This window comes from Ananas comosus, linkage group 7, assembly GCF_001540865.1.
Source record: "Ananas comosus cultivar F153 linkage group 7, ASM154086v1, whole genome shotgun sequence".
In the NCBI taxonomy this organism is placed as follows: Eukaryota; Viridiplantae; Streptophyta; class Magnoliopsida; order Poales; family Bromeliaceae; genus Ananas; species Ananas comosus.
The window spans coordinates 1,720,376-1,741,572 of record NC_033627.1 but is presented as its reverse complement, the minus strand read 5'-3'; the positions used below and the strand labels follow the sequence as shown (position 1 = coordinate 1,741,572).

The 21,197-nt window shown below is 35.3% G+C and overlaps 3 protein-coding genes across 17 annotated transcripts; all 3 read right to left on the bottom strand.

Annotated features, from left to right (window-relative positions):
- LOC109712297 lies at nt 749–3,618 on the bottom strand. The gene is made up of 2 exons (XM_020235788.1): nt 3,509–3,618; nt 749–1,586 (listed from the first exon to the last, which is right to left on the bottom strand). Exon 2 carries the CDS (start codon nt 1,509–1,511, stop codon nt 1,083–1,085), a length of 429 nt encoding a protein of 142 aa, XP_020091377.1. The 5' UTR covers nt 1,512–1,586; nt 3,509–3,618; the 3' UTR covers nt 749–1,082.
- Nucleotides 3,616–8,833, bottom strand: LOC109712731 (NAC domain-containing protein 21/22-like). Its single transcript, XM_020236474.1, has 2 exons — nt 8,348–8,833; nt 3,616–3,860 (listed from the first exon to the last, which is right to left on the bottom strand). Exons 1-2 carry the CDS (start codon nt 8,550–8,552, stop codon nt 3,616–3,618), a joined length of 450 nt encoding a protein of 149 aa, XP_020092063.1. The 5' UTR covers nt 8,553–8,833.
- On the bottom strand, nt 10,606–20,615 carry LOC109712296 (protein RRNAD1). 15 transcript variants are annotated; one of them, XR_002216811.1, is made up of 18 exons: nt 20,441–20,615; nt 20,234–20,329; nt 20,007–20,087; nt 19,576–19,650; nt 19,343–19,423; nt 18,825–18,952; nt 18,619–18,730; nt 18,460–18,527; nt 18,092–18,266; nt 17,449–17,532; nt 16,822–17,056; nt 16,117–16,295; nt 15,196–15,403; nt 13,965–14,059; nt 12,654–13,064; nt 11,884–12,349; nt 11,568–11,687; nt 10,606–11,243 (listed from the first exon to the last, which is right to left on the bottom strand). XR_002216811.1 is itself a non-coding variant. In XM_020235786.1 (14 exons), the coding sequence occupies exons 1-13, from the start codon at nt 20,567–20,569 to the stop codon at nt 15,200–15,202; spliced, it is 1,647 nt and encodes a 548-aa protein (XP_020091375.1). In that variant the 5' UTR covers nt 20,570–20,615; the 3' UTR covers nt 10,606–12,349; nt 15,196–15,199. The 15 variants fall into 15 exon arrangements, 3 of the variants coding, with proteins under 3 accessions (XP_020091375.1, XP_020091376.1, XP_020091374.1); XR_002216808.1 differs by having other exon boundaries at nt 11,568–12,349; XR_002216807.1 differs by having other exon boundaries at nt 10,606–11,690.

Sequence of the window (21,197 nt, the reverse complement as noted above, 5' to 3'; positions counted from 1 at the left end):
ATATCTAGTAGTATTGGTAGTTAAATATTGACGCAACATATTGAAGTGTGTTACTGTTTTTTTTATATTGATTATAAAACAGATAGAGGTCATTACTTAATTAGTATTAATTAATCTGGTTATCGGTTAAGGTGGCAATTTTTGATAGCAACAGGAGGATACTGCAATATTGTATTGTTAAATATATTATTAGGGCATAAAACAACAATCTAGTAGACTATATAGTAGGTTAATATATAATATTTTACACGTACAAATTGAATAGCATACTGTATCTTTCAAGCTTTAATATTTCCTATTGATCCTATATCTAGCTAAGTAAAATAATAATTGGATTATCTAACCAAAAGACACAATTAAGGCACGTCATGTGCTACTTCTCTGGCATTTATTGCGCATTAAAGCAACATTAGAATATTCAATATTTAAACTTGCTATTGCATTAGAAATGAAAAGAAAATTAGCAGCAAAATTTGCTACATCCACAAGCTTTTGAAGAAGATATTTGAGATATATAGTGTTATGTTTAATTGGTTTATATATGCTTTCGAACACGAAAGCATCAACTAAAATGAGCAAGATATATATACATCTACTTGTCTTGGAGATACATACAAAACAAATTTGGCTTTTCTTACCAGAAGCAAAGAGAGTCACATTAATTAATTTGGTGATAATTAAATAACCCAAAAATATGATTAGTAAATTAAGTGAACAAATTTCATTCCTAATAAAGAGCCTACCACAATAAAAGAACAAGGAATATTATTGAAACCAAACTTGTGTGATTCACGCAACAAAAGCCACTCAAAGCACTCATGTTAATGACATAATTAGATCCCTCCTCTCCTCATTTAATTCATTCTCTTTTCTCCACAAACCCAATTTAAGCATGCATCCCCACTTACTTAAACAATTATGTCCATAGCAATTCAAACCAACAACAACTGTAACACACTTCATGCATGTATACAAAGTAAGCTTAATATACAAACTAAGCTCGCTTACTCACCAATCAAGAGGCGCTCGAAATATAACAAGCTATAAATATTTTTTTTTCTGAAAAAACAAAATGAAAAATCTCATGAAAACGGGTTCCAAGAAGAGGTCAAATTGGACTCGGACAAGAAAGCAACCCAACCCGCTTCGCCCACCTTTGTCGCGTCGTAGGGTGGTGGGCCCAGCTCGGGAAGTGGGCCAGAGTGGGCCGGGGCTTTTATGGGCGTCAGTGGGCCCCTTTCCATAAAGGGCAAGTGGAGGTGGTGGTGGTGGTGGGGGCCCAGGCCGAGGCCCAGTGGGTTCGGGTAGCGGGCGAAGCTGGAGAAGCAGGGCACCTGCCCAAACCCGTTAAGGGGCTGTTGCTGCTGTTGTGGTGTGAACGGGGTTTGGGCGTCGGGGGTGGTGATGGTGGTGGTGTAGGCGTAGGTGTCCATGAGAGGGGGGAGAGATGAGTTGAGTGGGTCTTCATAGAGGCTTGTTGTTGTTGTTGTTGTTGTTGTTGTTGTTCCCATGCTATGTGGTTTCACATTGTTAATGTTGTTGTTTCCTCTGTGCTTGGAGAACACTCTGCATAGAACCCAATCATCCTGTTTTTTACAAAAAAAAACAAAGAAAAGTGAATTTGATTCTTGATATGGATTATTTATTGCCCAAAGAAAAGGCTCTAGTTGTAGATCATAAGTAGTTGTATCAGCAGATTAGTTGTTTTCGCAGGTAGCTTAAGTTTTTAAAGACAAACGGTTTTTCAGGCAAAATATGAAATATGCGTACGTATTTGGGGCGAGTATTGAATATATAATATGGTTATGTAGTAATCAGCAGTGGAACAAATTAGGGAACTATAATAGAGAGTTTTTGGACTTATTAAATATAGGATTATGTATGCACCTATTATTAAGTTGTAAGATATTGAAGTCTAAAGACTAAATTCAAAGCTTGTAATATTTTATTTATTTTCATTGGACTTGCACTTGTTTGAGCTTTTTCTTTTAATTTTATTTTATGGAAGTTGGATAAGGTTTAGGAGAAGAGGACAGCTAGACTTTGGTATTAATAAATTGGATTGAATTAGTGTTGGAATGTAATATGTATAGAATTTACAATTTGAGCCATGTAAATGGGACCCTTCATCACATTTTTGTATAAGAAAATGTAGATAAAAGATGGAATTAAAGTGCTTAGATAGTAGTTTTTTTTTTTTTTTTGAGAACCTAGAAAATAAATTTTTTTTGAAAGCAACATGGGAAAAGGATGACATATATAGGTGCAACATTATAGTTGGGTGTGACAACAATATTAGTCGTGAAATCTGAATAATAGCTGTTATTACATGTAAGGACAAAATAGTTAAAAAAGATGGTTCGTAATCATGAAAGTAACTGTTAATTAACGTGGTAGCTTTTGGAAAACAACATATAGCATGTAGATTGTTTTCTTTATTTTGTTTTATTTTAATGAAAGAATGAGAAAGGCATAATAATAATAATAATAATAATAATAATAATAATAATAATAATAATAATAATAATAATAATAATAATAATAATAATAATAATAATAATAATAATAATAATAATAATAATAATAATAATAATAATAATAATAATAATAATAATAATAATAATAATAATAATAATAATAATAATAATAATAATAATAATAATAATAATAATAATAATAATAATAATAATAATAATAATAATAATAATAATAATAATAATAATAATAATAATAATAATAATAATAATAATAATAATAATAATAATAATAATAATAATAATAATAATAATAATAATAATAATAATAATAATAATAATAATAATAATAATAATAATAATAATAATAATAATAATAATAATAATAATAATAATAATAATAATAATAATAATAATAATAATAATAATAATAATAATAATAATAATAATAATAATAATAATAATAATAATAATAATAATAATAATAATAATAATAATAATAATAATAATAATAATAATAATAATAATAATAATAAAGGAAAGAAGAAGAGTAATTAATATGTTAACACCAACTACTCTTTCACTAAAAACTCACTTGTTTATGTTTAATCTCATAATTATTGTGATACATGAAATTTGCTACTTTGACTTATCTACATCAACATCTCAAATGGTGTTTCACATTATCTATTACTTAATTATTATTTTTGCTATAAATAATAAGGTAGTTTTATGAATTTATAGCACGGCTTCGAAAAAAAGTTGCACCTAGCCAATTATTATGCTATGTTAGAGTTAGTTATTACTTATCAAAGTTTTTCTTTTTTTTTTCTGCACATTTATTTTGTTATATTCATTGAAAGCATTAATTTCTACTACACTCCTCTATGTTAGACTTGGTTCTGTAATTTGGACTTTTATTTTAGTTTTTGAACTTTTATGCATATTACAATTTTAATCGCTAATCATTAAAAGAACATAAATATGAATCATAATGGCGGATAAAACGGTTCTACTATGATAAATTTGCTCACCTTGAGAGGGGTGATGGCGGTGGTGGTGGTGGTGGGGGCCCAGGCCGAGGCCCAGTGGGTTCGGGTAGCGGGCGAAGCTGGAGAAGCAGGGCACCTGCCCAAACCCGTTAAGGGGCNATGCGGAACTCGTGCATGACCCAGGGAGTCTTCTTGCCCTTGGGGGCCCGGCCTTGGTAGAATACGAGCGTCTTCCGCATGCCGACCAGCGCCCTGCGCCGCGACACCGCCCGGTCCTTCCCCGTGGCCTTCCAGTAGCCCGACAGCGTCGCACGGTTCGTCCGCAGCCCCGTCGCGTACTTACGGTCCCTCAGGCTGTAGAAGTACCAGTCCTTCCCCCCCACACATGCAGTTTCTGATACAAAATATTATTTTCAGCAACAAATAATGTGTGTGTGTGTGTGTGTGTGTGTGTGTGTGTGTGTGTGATACAAAATATTATTTTCAGCATGTGTGTGTGTGTGCTAGAAATAATAAGCACCTCTATATATCCATGGACACAAGCTTTTAGTTAGTACTGAGGAACATCGATCTTATATACTTGAGTGCAGATGCATTTCAACAAAAGCAAATTCTTCAGTGTGGTACTTAATTTACTTTCTTATTTCTTAACTAGATACAGCTTTTGCATGTTTAGGGTCTACCTCTAATCTCATCACTTTGTAAAGCTATATATATATATAGATATAGATATATTTCTTAATGCTTACCATGCTTTAACATAATAATAATTTCTGACCTGTGATAATGCCTGTTTAATCTAGCTTTTAGACCAAGTTCTCTCTTTGAAATAATTTGCGCACACTTTCTCTCAAAAATAGTCTTTGTTGTACATGGTGTGAAAACCCTATAGTGAGCTAAAAGAAACTTTTCTTTTGTCAAAAGTAAAGATTCTAATTTAAAACTTTTATATTTGCAACAGCAGAATATCTAATCAAAAAGCAATCAAACATCCTATAATAATTAATTAGTTTTAAAACATAATCAAGAAGTGCATGCATTCCAATACGTACTCTTTCGGACAATTAATTATAAAAACTGTTTAAGCGACAGCTCCGTTCGAGCAAAACAAACTCTACAAAAAAAAAGACCGATTACTTTTAGCGCAAGTGGCAAAAGATTTGGTGGTTGATATCCGAGGTCCCAAGTTCGAATTCTACTTGATTCATATTTTCAGCTAAATTTATTTCTAAAAGAAATAAACAAAGCGAATAATATACTATATTTCTCTAAAAAAAAAAAAACCCTAAAAAAAAAAAAGGAGGAGGAATCATTATAGTAGCCTAACAAAAGATGGGGAGCGTTGATGTAGAAATCGGGAAAAGACAATGGTTTTAGGTGAAGTTCTTTCACAAGCTGGTACAAAACCAAACAAGCCAAAATGTTTTCTTTTACACTTTTTTTTTTTTTGAGAGAAATAGATAACATACTATATGTTTTATTTATTTTTTAAAAAAATAAATTTAGTTTAAAATATGAAATAAAATTCAAATTTAGAATCCTGAATATTAACTATCAAATTTTTATCACGTGCGTCAGAGACGGTCCGTTTTTTTTTCACATATTAATCGGCTACAATGTAGAATTTAGAGAAAGTGAGAGAGAGAGAGAAAAAGAGAGAGGGGATATATCTTTGGCATCAGCATCAAACCTAACACCATGATGATGATTAATTAATTTGGTGATATGTGTCGGATGTCGAAACGTTGCCACGTCAACGTCAGGCAGCCCCCCACCCTTTCCATATCCTTCCATACATGTATCGCAGGGCCAGCCTGTATCGGAAAGCTCTGAACTACCCACCCCCACCTCTCTCTGTACCGGCTTGGAGATTCGTGCGGCCCATCCTGGTTGGCTGGCTGGTTTGTCGAGCACTCGACACTTGTCCGTGCATGTGATGTCGACCAAAGTACTATTTAAGTAGTGTTTTTTTTTTTTTTTTTTTTGATAAAGCCGCTAAATTAAGTAATTTTTTTCTAACAAAATTTCCTGAGAGCTTATTAATTAATTATATACTTACATTATTATAAAGAATAAACTTCAAATGCTACTTCTGTCGTTTTGCACTTTCTCACTTTAGCATCCTGTGGTTTAAAGTGTATCAAATTAGTATTATGTGGCTTTATTTTTATCTTTTTATCAGCTTTTTCGTTAATATTTTATTAAATTATATATAAAAAACTTTAGATACCTCACTTAATTTTATCAAATATTCACTTTGTTACCCTTTAGTTTTAATTTTGTTACTGATTTAATGAAAAAAAAATTAGTGGAATCAATAATAAAAAAATAAGAATGAAACAACAGGATACTAAATTGATATACTTTAAACCAAATGGTACTAAAATGAAAAAGTATGAAACGACATGGATGGTATTTGAAATTTTTCCTATTATAAAAAGATTCAACTCGAAATTAATATTTACCTTTCACTTCACGCATTAACTTTGTGCCTTTTATCTTGTAAGATTGGACAGTAAAATTAAAATTTTTAATAGTTAGGTAGTCGACTCAAATTAGCCTATAATTCAAATAAATTCCGTACATTTTTATCTTTAAAGTACAAAACTGAATGCTTTTACACGTTGTAATACCAAACTTAGCCTAGGATACTAGTATGGTTTTAGTAATAATATAAATAAAAGTGAAAATCAAATATTTGAACATTTGAATTTGAACGTTATAAGGTGTCGTGGTGTAGTTGGTTATCACGCCATTTTTCTTTCTTTTTTTTCTTTTTTTTTCCAATTTCCATGTTTTGTGTGTGTATTGAAATAACAACTTTATTTTTCAATAGCATGGAATGTGTCCCTATTCAACTAGCTCATTTAAGCAATAAATAAATGCCTGTTTTATTACCAATAATCGTGTAATATTTTTCAATAATTAATAAAACAAATAACTTGTCTAAATCGTTGTGAGCTACACTGTTTTTATACATTATTGTGTCTTTTTCGTATTTAAATTACTTCTTTAAATGATATAAGTGTAGCTTGGAGTTTTCCCTCCTAACTTAGCTTTCAAACAATGGGCCATCCATTCTATGTACTTTAGCATGAGCATATATATATATATATATATATATATATATATATATATATATATATATATATATATATATATATATATATACTTTCCACTTCATTTCATTTACAGATTTGTTTAATTCATCATGGAATTGGCCAGCTTTTAATTTACTTTTCTAAGTAATTTTAAATTATATCAGTTGTTTAACACACACAAAAAAAAAAAAAATGAAAATCATATAAACTACGCGTTTTGTTTAGCATACTAACACTTATCCATTCCAATAAATAGTATACGAGCATTTAAACTCAATCTTACTCCGTTGAAAGTTCAACATGAACTCCGTTTCATTATATATTGTTGGGAAGATCTTAATTGAAAATCAAATATTTGTTTAAATAAATTAACTCATATTTTCGTGCCAATCCACTAACATAAACAGGTACAGTATAGACGGAGAACACAAGTACCGGATTCGAGTCTGAGCTGTGCTCAAATTCGGCTTGGAACTTCTAATAAGGTTTGAGAAGCCTACAAACTATATGACCAAAGAAAATATGAAAAAAAAAAAAAAAAACAAAATTGCTAAAAATCATGATGTGGAAGGGATGAAGACGCATAAGAGGTTGAAAAGTGACCAAAATTTTGGTAGAAAGAATATATTTCTGTTACAGGAAAAGAAGTTCCCCACTCCAAAAAAGACAAAGTAACAGCATCAAAGTTTGGGTGTGGTGATATACATATATCAGGGAAAAGGTGTATGTAGAAGTTATAATAATTAATGGATGCCATTTTCATGGATTTCCCTTTCTGTAAGGGAATTTCAAAAGAATATTATCAAGGAGAATATGTTTAGGGGTGCTTCCATGATATGAATTAAGTAAAACAAATGATGGTTGATTTGGAACAAATTTGGAAAGTCAAAATTAGAAAGCAAATTATTTTGTGAGATATTTGCGTTGTTCGAGTAAAATTATTCGAACGAATCGAGTTAAATTTCTTTCGATATCTTTCTACAGTAGCATATGCAAAGGCCGTAAATTAGAGTTTTTACTTTTAGCATTCGAATTCTTATTTTCGGCTTCTCACTAATTATGCCTAAGCTAGAATAGAGGGAGATTGCATTGATTACTTAGAATATGACTACAAATTGTTAACTCGATCAAAAGATAGAGGAGAAATATAGGATTAGTACTTTATTAGAGTACTAATTAAGTATTTTTTGTAGGAATTTCCTTACACCCAAGTGAGTATACATATAAAAGCACTTCCATAATTTAGGGTGCAATGCTTACGTTATTCTTATAGCCGGCCTATATAAAATTTATAAAATACTTTTGTGAAGGGTTGATGAATTAAAAGGTTTCTCCTTGTCCTATATATATATATATATGCTTCCCCTCTCAGTAAATTAAATTAAGTTAGCTAATTTTTTAATGAAAAACCTTAATTAATATCACTGGGAGAAGAAGATCTATTCCCCATGTCCATGTGTGCGTAACACCTGATATATTCTTTATTAGGGCACAACTTTGAGATCAACAATCATTTTACTCTCTCTCTCTCTCTCTCTCTCTCTCTCTCTCTCTCTCTCTCGTGCATGTGTGCATGATGATGAAAAAGAGTAGATATATATACATGTGTAAGGGAATAACATAAGCTACGTTGGTTTCTAATATCTTAAAGAAATGAACCTAAATATGGAGGAAACTAAGGTAAAGAGATAGAGTAATAATTAAGGATATATATTGAGCAAATGAATTAAGAAAAGTGATTATGGTGTGGTGAAAATTAGAATTGAACTGGTGCACTCACCAGGCAGGTCCCAGGGCTCGCACTTGTTGAGATCGACGGCGACCAACGCGGGGCAGCCGCAGAATAAGCCGCCGCCGCCGCCGCCGCCGCCTTTGGTGTCCTTGCCGATCTTGGGGGCGAGGTAGTCGCAGATGAGCTCGTCGTCCCGCGGGTGGAACCGGAACCCGGGAGGCAGCTTTGCCTCCACCATGCTCAAGAAGCTCATGGAGATCGATCGATATATGTGCTCTAGAGAGAGAGAGATAGAGAGAGAGAGAGAGAGGAGAGAGAAGAGAATAGAGGAGACGTGTATAGATTTTGCTTGGTATTGAGAAATCTAATAATAATAATAATAATAATAATATTATTATTATTATTATTATAAGGGGAGGTGTGCTTAATTTGCTTGGTGTTGAGATATGTATGTAAATAATGAGGGGATTATGAGGTGTATTAATAGTGGCCCAGGTCAACTTTTTAAGCGGGGAATTTTGGGAGCTTCCAGTGGAGAGTTGGGGGGGGGAGGGGGAATCATGTGGTGCGAAATGGTAAAGGATTGGTCATTCATTTCTTTTGTTTTTTTTTTTTTTAGAAAAAATAAAAATTTGTAATCATTTGTTTTCTTTTGCTTCTTCTTTATTTTTTTTTTAACTTTATTAATTAATTATTATTATTTAACAAATAAAAGAAGAACCTACCCACCCTCCTATTATAGTCTTTACCCCACGCGGCACCTGCTTGTTCCGTACCAACCTCAACCACAACACTGGTCGCATCCCCTAGTTCTTAGTTCTTAGTTCTTAGTTCTTAGTTCTTACCCCCCCAATGCATGTGCGCATTTATTTTTTTTTATTTTTTTGAAATTTAATTTTCAACCTTTTCGAATTTCTTTTAGCAGTAGATTATTTGAGTTTTGGCTTGAATTATAAGGCTCACAAACAATTCTCACAAATAAAAAAAAAAAAAGGAAAGAAGAGAAGGAAACCAACGGTCGCGGCCAGATCCAAACAGAGTTCCAAAAATAAATACTCACCAAAAAAAAAAAAATCACCCCTTTTTTGAAGCTATGATCAAATTCAATTTACGGCCATCCTGTAACTCGTTATGTTGTTGTATTCGTTGGAATTATAAGTTAGAATACTTATGTTTCCGTGTTGGTTGGTGCATAAGAGGCGACAATTCTAATACGGTTATTATTTATTATAAAGCACAAGTGAACAGAGAGGAGCAGGATTGGGTCCATCTAAAATTCTAAGCAAACAATTAATAATTGCCCCAAATGGAATTTATGATGATTTAGTATCCATGTTAATAATATGCCTAAAATGATGATCCACCTCTCCTACTTAGAGGCTAATGAGCACGTTGAACTATCCATACAGCTGTGCGCAATCACAGTTCAAACACAACAAGGCAATTATCAGGGGTGTTACGTTTTTAATCGAAGATAGCATGTTTGCTTTAATTGGATATTTTGGGTTGAAGCAAATTCCTGGGACTTTGTTTAAAAGCGCTTTTCGGATAATAAGCGCGGTGGGATTTCCACCACCCCCTCCCATGAATCCGAGGATCGTCAGTGGGTATTTCTCAGCTTGTGTTGGCAACTTCACCTAGAGACTAACGATTCAAGCCACCATTTATTTCTTAATATTTTAAGCACCCGTTTGGTACGGGGTTAAGAAGTAAAATAACTCTTTAACTTCGAAGTTATTCCCAAACACCAAATTTGTAGGGTTGGACTAGCTAATCCCACCCCAAATGAGCTATTCCGGAATAGTCCATTTGGGGTGGGGTTAGCTAACCCCACCTCTAACCCCACCCCACCCCACTATTCCAACCAAATAAAACACTATTTTACCCACTATTCTTTTTATCCCACCTACTCCAACCAAACAATACTTTATCTATATCTAGATTAAATCCAATTCTCAACCAAACACAAAATTACTCTAACCCCACTTTAACCCTGAACTTAACTCTATTTTTAGAATAACAAATTTTTACTTAACCCCGAACCAAACGGTGGCTTAGTTTCCCCCTTTTGGTCCTTTTATCATATTCCTTAGTTTCCCCCTTTTGGTCCTTTTATCATATTCCCGTTGAATGGGTCCATCTTACGTATTAATTAAAGTAGCTGCTATTGTTAGGGTTTAAGCATATCTCATCCTGAAACACTAGCAGGAAATCTATACAACCTCTCAATCTTTTATAGAATAAATAGTCCAATTTAATTGATTATATATCGATATATACAATAAATGTAGAAGTGGTTGATAATATGCCAAAAATTAATGCTTAGTCAGCTAAATTACATTATATAACTTGATTATAATAATTTTAAAAATTCAAGCTAAAAATTATAACAAATTAAAATTTGAGAACCAAAATACCACCGCCTCGCAGTTTTGAGGGCAATTTACCCATCTTTCATATGCTTAGGCATACAGTATACTGCTAATCTCCATTGCTCATCACGCATAGGATGCTCTTCCGTTACGACAAACTAGTACTTGTAATCAGGGGTGTAAAACGGACCGAGCTGGGGCGAGCCCTCACCGAATCGGCTCGGTTTGAAATTGAACGTACATTTTGGCAATTGATTGGAGCCGCGTCAAATCCGAGCTTCTTCGACGCCAGTTGTAATATCACGCAGAGGAAGCTTTTTCGGTGACAGGGACTCGGGTCCGTCTTTTGTCTGGAAGCTTTTCTTTATTTCTGAGGAAAGACTTTGGACCGTCTTATTGCCATCAACCAAGACTTCCAAAATATTGGCAACTCGCGTGGCCTGCTGATTAGGCGCACGGCCTGCTGACTAGGCGCATTCGATGCATCCGCCCATGTTAGGGCGATAAGCTTAATGATTGATCCTGCACAAAATCCCACTTCGATTTTGCGCGTACCTATCCAGATTCTCCAACTACATTGCAAGCAGCCAATACAGTAATACTGTACTCACAAACGAATTCTTAGGCATGTATCAGATTTAACTAGTAAAATGATATCAACAACGAGGTGATTGTTGTAATTAACAAGGCAAAGAATAAAATCTAACCACTAAGTTTTAAAATTTATAAATAAATTATTGTAGAAGTTGTTTGTAAGAATAGCATTTACCCAACCAACAATATACGATACAGAGATGCATTGAGATTCAACATACCTACTCTATCAGTAGTATTTTGTCGTATTAAGATCACCATCCATACCGAAACAAACAAAAGGCAGGGGTCATAGAGCTAACCAATGCGCATATCCGGCCCCCTCCACGCGGCGTAAAATTTGTAGCGGTCACAGCCGCCACCTACGCTGTTGCAGTCAATTGGTTGAGACCTTGGAGCTTCCTAATTGAGCTAACAGGGCACTGCTGCAAACAAACAAAAAGTATGGAAAGAGAAAGCGAGTAAATGCTACGTAGCACTACGTATGAGTTGATCGGCTGTGGTGAAACCAGCACATTAACCAGAAGACAAGGAACAGTTTCCTGGTCGATCTCCAGAGAAGATCACTTCAGATGTTGGCTCTTTCAATTAAAAGTATAAGATTTGATGACACGAGACCTTCTAGGATGAGTCCAGGTGTGTGCAAAAGGATAAGGCTTGAAGAGACAAGAGTGCAAGAAGAAATTATTGCATGGAACTGGTTCACCACTTCAGTCATCGACCGGTTCTCTTAACTCCCACCCAATATCCACCTCCACTTTTATCGCCGCCGCCAAAGGAATTGAAACCTTTCATCAAATTAAAGTTGATTGTTTTGAGGATGGATCGTGAGGAACCAAAGTTGAGATTGATGGATGCAGACGAGAGAACCGGTTCAAAGCTGAAGTGATAGATTAGGTCGAGGCAACAATTTCTCGAGACAAGAGAGATGAAGCCTGACGGCTCTGAAGTTCCTTGGTTATTATGCAGAATAATCTCCACAGCACTATAGAGAGGCACCATCCTTTTCACCCATGACCACGACCTCCACAGTTGTCCTCATCTCATAGAGCTAAACGAGGCCAAATGATACAGAACCTGGAACCTGCAAGAGGGCTAAAAGATCAGTTAACATCATCCGGAGTCAGGCTATTACATCACCAGCTGGCTATGAATAAGATCATAAATTACGCAAGACAGGGCAATCAAATGTAAACCCAATCTCATCTTTGATGATGCTATTAATAAAGCAACTGCTACTATCCAAAGAAGTTTAATCCACCCTTTCATGTTTCCTATCATCAACCAAAGAAGTTTAATCCTTTTTCAGGTATCCAAAAGAAGGAAAAGAGAGGGAGAGAGAGAGAGAGAGAGAGATCGAACAACAGCGATTACGGACGAAAAGATACCAGATAAAACTCACGACAAATCCAATAGATAATTGAATCAACTGGGCCCCTTCTCAAAGCCCACAATTAGTGGGCCGGGCCTGCACAAGGGAGAAATAAATTCAACTGAGTTGCACCCAGTCTAATAAAAATTCTTTGGCAAGAAAGAACAAAACATCCAAATACAATAAAGGTACATCACTTTCCATGACCACACGAGCCATGGAAATACTATCATACTCCATAAAAGCTACAAAATGGCATGCCCAAGCAGTATATACTAAGACATCTTCAGTGGATACCCAATTTGAGTCAACCTCCACACGCTTCTTTCTCCGATGGGTGATATCATATTACTAATAAATATCAATAGATTGTGTGGCTCGATGGATAAGTGGTGGCTGATGACGTGGAGACCTTTGGATTCAATATCTGCAGAGGAGTCAGCAGTTGTTAGGCACGTAATGTCACTCTCAACCATACCAAGAGCTGACTTTCTCTTAAATGCTTAGTTTAGAAAAACTAAATAATAGGTTACCAATTGCACTTGTATAAGGAGCTTAACATAGCTGTATTTAGTTGAAGGATGAAGAACAATTCAGAAAGATATTTTATTCATCAAAAAGAAACAAGTGATCATCCTCAACTTGCAAACAGATGTATGCTCAAAGTATAAGTATAACGACCCGACCCGCTAGCAATAATAACTCGTTGGGCTCAAACCACCGGCCCAAAATGCGTAAGCGCAGTTATTATTACTAGTGTTTAAGTCTCTTATATACCCAATCACATCCCCATTCCTATCCGATGTGGGATTATTGGGGTGTGACAGACTCCCCCCGTTAAGGCCCTGACAACCTCGTCAGTCCAATTACACACACAGCCCAAGATCACCAGGCGATGTAAGACTCGTCTCGATAGTCTTGTCGTCCAGACTCCGGCATAGCCTATCACCTTGTCTTTCAGACCCTGACTCAGCCGAGACTCGCCACACATTTCCGGCTGGTGAACTGGCTTTGATACCAAATGTAACAACCCGACTCCCTAGCAATAATAACTCGTTGGGCCCAAACCACCAGCCCAAAATGCTTAAGCTCAGTTATTATTACTAGTGTCTAAGTCTCTTATATACCCAATCACATCCTCATTCCTATCCGATATGGGATTATTGGGGTGTGACAATAAAATTGTGACCAGTCGCCATTAGAATCAGCCAGTACAAATAGCTGAGCAATGTAAAAACAATGTGTTATCTTTTAAGGAACAGCTTGGCTATGTGAAGATAAACAACCTAAAAAGAGTGTATCGGAGAAAATATAAAACATCAATTACCAGCAATAGCAAGTACAACTTGCTAGATCACCACATCAAAAGAGAATGCAGTATTGGTAGCCAAAAATAGTAAAAACCAACTTGCCGCAACCCACCTAAGAACATAAAGCAGCACAAACTGAAGTCAAATCTCTCAACTAACCACCCAAGTAATTATAACATGTAACTGTAGGTAAGTGTGAAGTTAGCTACAAAATAAATTAAAGGTTGGTCCAAAAAACTGTTGATACAGAAATATCATGCCCTTTTTAGACTGACGTAACAACAAAGGAGATGGTATTGATCATCACAACGAGAACTAGATGATGTATATGAGTCTTTATCCACACGTTTGAGAAATACATAGCGACAAGGCAGATGACATTTCACACGAAAGTAATTTAAGAAAATTATTCTTTTGCATAGATCCTCTTAAGCAACCCATATCTCGAGATTCTTCCTGAACCTACAACAGCATGCCTTCAGTTGCCTAATGGATCAACCTACAATTATGCATTTCCTAAAGCTGTTATTTTAAAACTATTGAAGATTAAAAATAGAGGGCAAACAAAATTTGAAGGAGATTACTCAAGTAAAGAAAGGAGATCTCATTATTCAAGAAAAATAGAGTAACACATCAAACAAACGAAAAATCTAGCCGAAGTCAAGAAAATCCTATCTTCATTGGCAGCTCATACGCTTGCAGTGGGAACATGACATTTGACAAGAGAAGCACTAAATCATCTCCGTAAGACACAACAAGTGACAAATGACATATACATACAGTGGTGTTACATTGGCAAACTAACATCCTGTTCTAATAAAAAACAGAATAAGAATAAAACAATCAATGCGAAAACATGGAAAGAGAACAGTGTTTCAGGCACTTAACCAAGTTCCCTCAGATTTATCATGTTCTTTTGTCCAAAGTCAAGCAGAGAATAAGCATACCCACAATGTTTGGTTTATCCCAAGACAACAATTTATTTCTAAGAAGCTGCTGCTCCTTCAATATGGTCATCCTACAACTTTAAAGGAAACACTACAGCAGAAATGGCTGTTGAGATAGGCAATTAGCTTCATGCAAATTATTATGGGCTTATTTGGTTTAACAGGAAAAGTACAGTCTTCTTACATGATGATTGAGGTCCTCTAGTATATTAAGACAAAACATCAGAAACAACGCAAGGAATCAACAAGCTACCATGGTCTGCTATGCACTTCCACATTCAGAGATTGCAAGGGTAATTACCATGTCACAGTCTAGGTGAATCTGCATCAGTCTTCCGAGCAATTATTGCCATATTTCTTGGCGATAAAATAGGATCAAATATAGGAACCAACACTGCTTCAACTGAATTGCTTTGCTCTTGAAGGAATAATAATCTATCTAGTAAAATATAAGTTTCCACCACCGGACCTAAAGCAGCCCGAAGAGACCAAAAAGGACCTATAAGTTCCTGCAGCAACAGAAGCATCAGTTATGATCCACTTGATATCTTGTTTAGCCACCAGTCAGTTTTCTCTACTGAACAGAGTGATAAGGTATTTAAATTCTCACAATTTGGACACATAAATATCAGTTACATGTGCGTAAGGGATTGATAAAGAAACATTTGTAATGGTAAAATAAACAGTATAGTGAACTAATTGACAGACTAAGGAATTATGTCTGAGGAACAAATCAAACAAAGCCACGTAGGGAAAGGATAAGGCAGAAAAAATAGACTTTTCAACCATTTTAGATTTAAAAAGAATTTAGCAGATCAATACTTGAAGGAGCTACATAGTAGTTACCTAAGAAGCATGCTAAGTAATATTTACATACGAAACATCTTGTTTCGAGAGAAATAAAACATCTGGTCTCTGCTAATTGTTTTCATTTCAAAAAGTTTCACCTTTTTGTTATTCAACAACAAGATTCATGACACATCGAAGTCTGTGAACTTTCAAGCAGCAATTTTCAATTTTAAGATGTTCCTTAAGCTGATTCAAACGAATGTGTCGTCCAAATGTTGATCAATCTATAGTTACAAAATGTAGTAAAGTGGAATAGTAACATCCATCAGATGAGAAATGCAACAATCAACTGCAACCTAAACCAGGTAAAAATGAGTTTTCGCATGTGAAAATTCCAGTAAGAATGAACAACAGAGTACTTGAGGTAACATACACAGAAAGGTAGCACATCCTTCCATATTTCACAGAAATCAGCATCTTGTAAGGTCCCACAACCAAGTCGGCCTAGTCCAGATTTGCTAAACTCTTTGAAAAGCATGTACTTATCAGGCTTTCCAAGAGAGTCGGTCACACCGAGTTGGCTAGGAAAATCCAAGGTTGCACATGTGATGTCTGCAAACAAACTACGAAGTGTTATTCAAAGTTCATTTTCTCAAAAGACCACGAAGATCGGCAGCTTCCGAAAAGTTAAGACACTGATATGGCATGGACACCGCTAATAAAATATAATATTATTAAGATAATAATATATTTTTGTTATATATAAAATATTAATTTTGCTAAAATATTGTTATATTTCTCGCACGAATGAAATTTAATAAAATTTTCATTGATAACTTATATATTTTAAGGAAAGAATTCTCCACCATATAAAATTTATTTATATTGTCCAAAAAAAATATGTAAGCGTCATGAGCCCATGTCGAACGCACGACCATGGCATGTCCGCATAGGACCCGAGTTCGACATGGACATGGACATGTCCGACACGGACAAGTGAGAACCGGTAGAAGTGTCGGACACGCAAGAATTATAGAAGTGTCCGTGATACATAGCTAGCAGGTCTACATTGGAAGACAAGTTTAGATAATAACAATTACAATGCATGCGCAAGATCATCAAAATTTTCCGATTTGACCTGTTGGCTCAAAGTGATTGCAACATCCAACAACAGCTTCAACCTCTTCAGTCTCCACAGGTTTACTAGCTTCAACCACACATTGTTCCTTGGAAGCAGAAGGAAAGTTGTCACTTGCCTCCGCAACCAAATGAGATTCTAGCACTCTCCTAAATCTTTGACGACGTAGAGCTTTCCCTTGGCGGCCAATTGATGGACTGGATTTTAGGACCTCTGGAAAGTGCTTCTCAAGAAGCTGAGTGTAAACAGATAATTAGTCAAGGCTGAGGGTGTTGATTGCATCACATGATATCACAAGTATCAGTTACTCACAACAATAAAAGTTGAATCTCAAATAAAACAGAGCTAAGAGGCATTAATAGAACTGCTTACTTATGAAGAGACAGCTAAGTTTTCATTAAACATTAAACATAAAAGCGAGATATTTCATTTTTTGGACAGCAAGATGAAGTTACAGACGGTAACCTTATTTCTTAAAATAGTACGCATTAATCTCCTTCTCGTTTACCATAGTTGAACTTGCTGACAAATAACATATATAATAAAAAGTACTTAGGCATTCAAATGACAAACCCATCAGTAAACACACCAAGCACCATGATACTGAAGAAAAGGGAGGATACTTACCATTTGAAAAGCAGCACGAAAGGCATGAACATCAAAATTCTGAAGAGCAATTTCTTGCGTAAGATTTCTCCATCGTTCTGCACTCTACAAAGTACCCAGATCACTTAAAATATGCCGGAACATCAGCTACTTTCTCAACTAGAAATATACAAAAAGCACTATGACAGAAAGGCAAGAAACCTAAATATACAAAAAGCACTATGACAGAAAGGCAAGAAACCTAATCCAATGCGTAAAAGTTACACAAAAAATGTCAGGAAATAAAAATGTCCTGTCTTTTATCACAGCAATCTGATTCCTCAATTTTTTCTTGAAAGTTTTACAAATGAATCAGCAAATGATAATGGATGCCTGGTGGAATAAAAGAATGCTGGGATTTTTTAAGATGAAAACAAGGGCAAGAGTTGAACTAGCATCTCTCATTTGAACCTCACTACTATAAGATTAATATAAATGAAGGCAATTCAAGTAAAGATCTGCATCCATAATAGCTAAAATAATGCATTTTGCATAGTACCCCTGATATTACGTACAGTTCAATGCTCTTCATTACTTTCCAAACATAAGGCCTCCATGCAGAGAAAGAAATTAAACCATACAATTTATAAGGAGACATATGATAACAGAGGATGAAGAAGCATACCTGACAAGCAAGATCGCGCATGCTTTTTCCAAGGATTAAGGAAGATAATTTAGCAGCACTGCTTATCGGAAATCCAGAAGATGCGCTGATCTTCTCGCAGCTTTCTTCAGATAGTAAGTTGTAACAACAGCTAATGCTTACTAATGCTTTAACCCGCTCACAGTCAATAAATGCCCTGAGATAGGAAAAAGTATTAGAAACAAATAGAAATGTTACACAAGAACAGTGTGTGGCAGCCTTAGAATATCGACTTATGAACATAAAATATGCTAAGAGAAATTAACATACAATAAATATTAATACTAAATAATTAATCAATTGCGTTTCCACAGATTAGAATATAGTTTAAAAAAAAAAAAAAAACCAACCTTAGCATGTTTACTGAAAGGTCTCCACAAGCATGAAGTCCAGCGAGAACCAATGAAGGCTCAATACACTGGTCATTAGACAAAAAAGAAGCTTTACTTATACTTTATTAAAAAAATATCTTAAACATTAATCTTCAAACTATTCTCAGTCTCCTTTACCTGTTCAGCTCTATTTTCAGGTATTACAGCAGTACTAAATGAGGTCAAGGATTCACTTGATAGAACATGGCAAGTGACAGTTTTTGGCACTTTCAGATGTTGATTCTCTGCACTAACACATTAATGGAATAATCATGAACTTGGACAAGTAAAAAAGAAAAAATTTGAAGACGATATATTATCCTTATTTCTTAAAAGATTCATACCATCTAGCCGCATAATGCTTCTTTATTCTCTCTGCACGAGAATTTGTAACAGCTGCATGGTGCAAAGAAGCGTCAATTGCTATCACAGAGAAGTGATACTCAAAAGCCAGCACTTGTGCAAGATAACCCTGATAACAACAAATAAGTAGGTGTAAGCAAAATGAAAGCTTGAGAAAGAACGAGCATAATTAACAAGGAATCCTAATATATAATGAACTGCAAAAGTTCTGCTATTTGCCCAATAAACAGTTAATCAGCTGATTAAACCAAGCTAATAGGGCAAAGATTACTAACTTCCATTTGTTGACATGTCAGAGGCAAGCTAATTTAAGCCTGCCCTAGATTCAAACTCAATTTGCACAGCCCAGCAAAGCTTTTTAGCAAGTTTTTTTTTTGTTATCTACCCAAGTAGATCAGTGATTTGAAGTTCTAACCATTACCTTCAGCCACATCATGAGCAAGCGAAGTTCCTATTAGAAATAAAATAAATATAGGCAAAATGCTTAGAGATATCTTACCTGACCAGAACCTACATCAATAATTGTTTCAGCTCCGTAATCACCAGCAATCCTGCTAATTACGCCAGTGAGAATTTCTACCTGTTTGAAAAAAAAGTTAAGATATTATATATACAGCTTGTATACATCTCGTAACAATAGGTTACAAGTACAAATATAACATGTATGAAGCTTTATCAGGTCATCTAAGTTAAAGCGAGGCCACATTTCTCCTCAACACCTCATTTACCTACTTCATGCTTCTTCTTTGAATTCATGCCCTGAGCAATGACAGTACCAAGTGACGCCATGTGCAAATTGTGTAGAATCTGCAAGATTTGAAATTTTGAATAACAAGCAAGTGAATTTCATATAAAAATGACTTATATAATTTAACAATAAATATAGAAATGAAATCAGAGCTGATAAGAAAGTCAATGCTCGTTGGCCAAGGAGCCTAAAATTCGCATTAAGCATGCTTCATTGTTGTGTTTAAACTCTAATACTTTTCTTGAGAGCATAAGACTTGTATGGTAGCAAAAGAAGTGCATTATCAGATTTTTCCTGAGAAGAGCATTCTCTTAATTCCAAAAAAGAAATTAGCCTATTTGTTTCTCATGAACTTCGAGACCTTTTTTGACAGCAATAAAATTGCAGTAATGAGAAACAATCTTAGAGAACATACCGGATGTGAAACTGGCTCCCGATGAACAGCGAGAGACCTCAGCTTAAGTACAAATTCTTGCAGGGATCCGGGCCAGTAGTCCTGTCACATATGTGGGAATTAAACAAAAACAATCTAACCTACTCTTATGATAAAACAGTAAATTAAATCGAGCTGATACTATCACCAAAATTTATTACGATTAAAAATATAAAACAAAACGATTTGAGCCGATCATCGAATCATACCCGAACAAATCCCGATGGCAACTTCAGTAAAATCTCAACAGATTCCTTCCGGAGACATTCCATCCACTCCTCGTCCACCAATTCCCACAACCTATCCTGCATAATCCAAAATCTTAATCCCAGAAACTACGGAAAAATCCTAAAGAAACCTAGGGTTTCCGCGAAGTGTACTCGGAGGGCGAAGCTAGGTTAGGGTTTGAGGCGTACCTTGAAGAAGTTGACGACGTGGGCGTCCATGAGTGGCTTGTAAGGGCGGAGAAATTCGGCAATGGCGCTCATCCATTCTACGGTTTGCGGCGCCGAATCGCACGAGTAGCGGCGGAGCGGGGTCGCCATGGGCGAGGGAGTCGAGGTCGGGGAAAACGAAGTGCGAGGGGATGAGAACCAAAAATGGGATTGCGAATCGGTGGGGCTAAGCGGGTCTAATCGAGTCCACGGCGCTCGAAATTTGGGTCTTGGGTTCGTGATCCGATCCCGTTATCGGGTCCGGTTCGGATCAACTCGACTTGTGATTATGAAGTCGGTGCTGTGAGCAGTTTCGCTGCCGATTACGGGAGGCGAATGCACTTAAAGCTGGTTCGCTGCAGAATTCATGTGGATCAATGGATGTAGGAAGCAAAATGGGTGAATTGCATTTGTTAATTAAAATTTTAATTTCTTTTTCTTATCGTAATTATGTGTTATTGTCAAATTTTATCAAACAGATTTAACCAAATATTAGCGAGACAGCGGCATAATATCAAAATTTACGTCGTATCATTACCATATCACCTCCACATTAATAGAAGGGAGAGAACGGAAAAAAAGGAAGAAAAGAAAATTAGCCTAAACCCTTTGCATAATTTTTGAAAGGATAAATCAAAAAATTATACAGTACACCTCAAATCCATACGACACACTAGCACAAATCAACGGACAGCAGCGATTTGTCCAAAGTGATATTGGAAAAATCATCAATCAAATA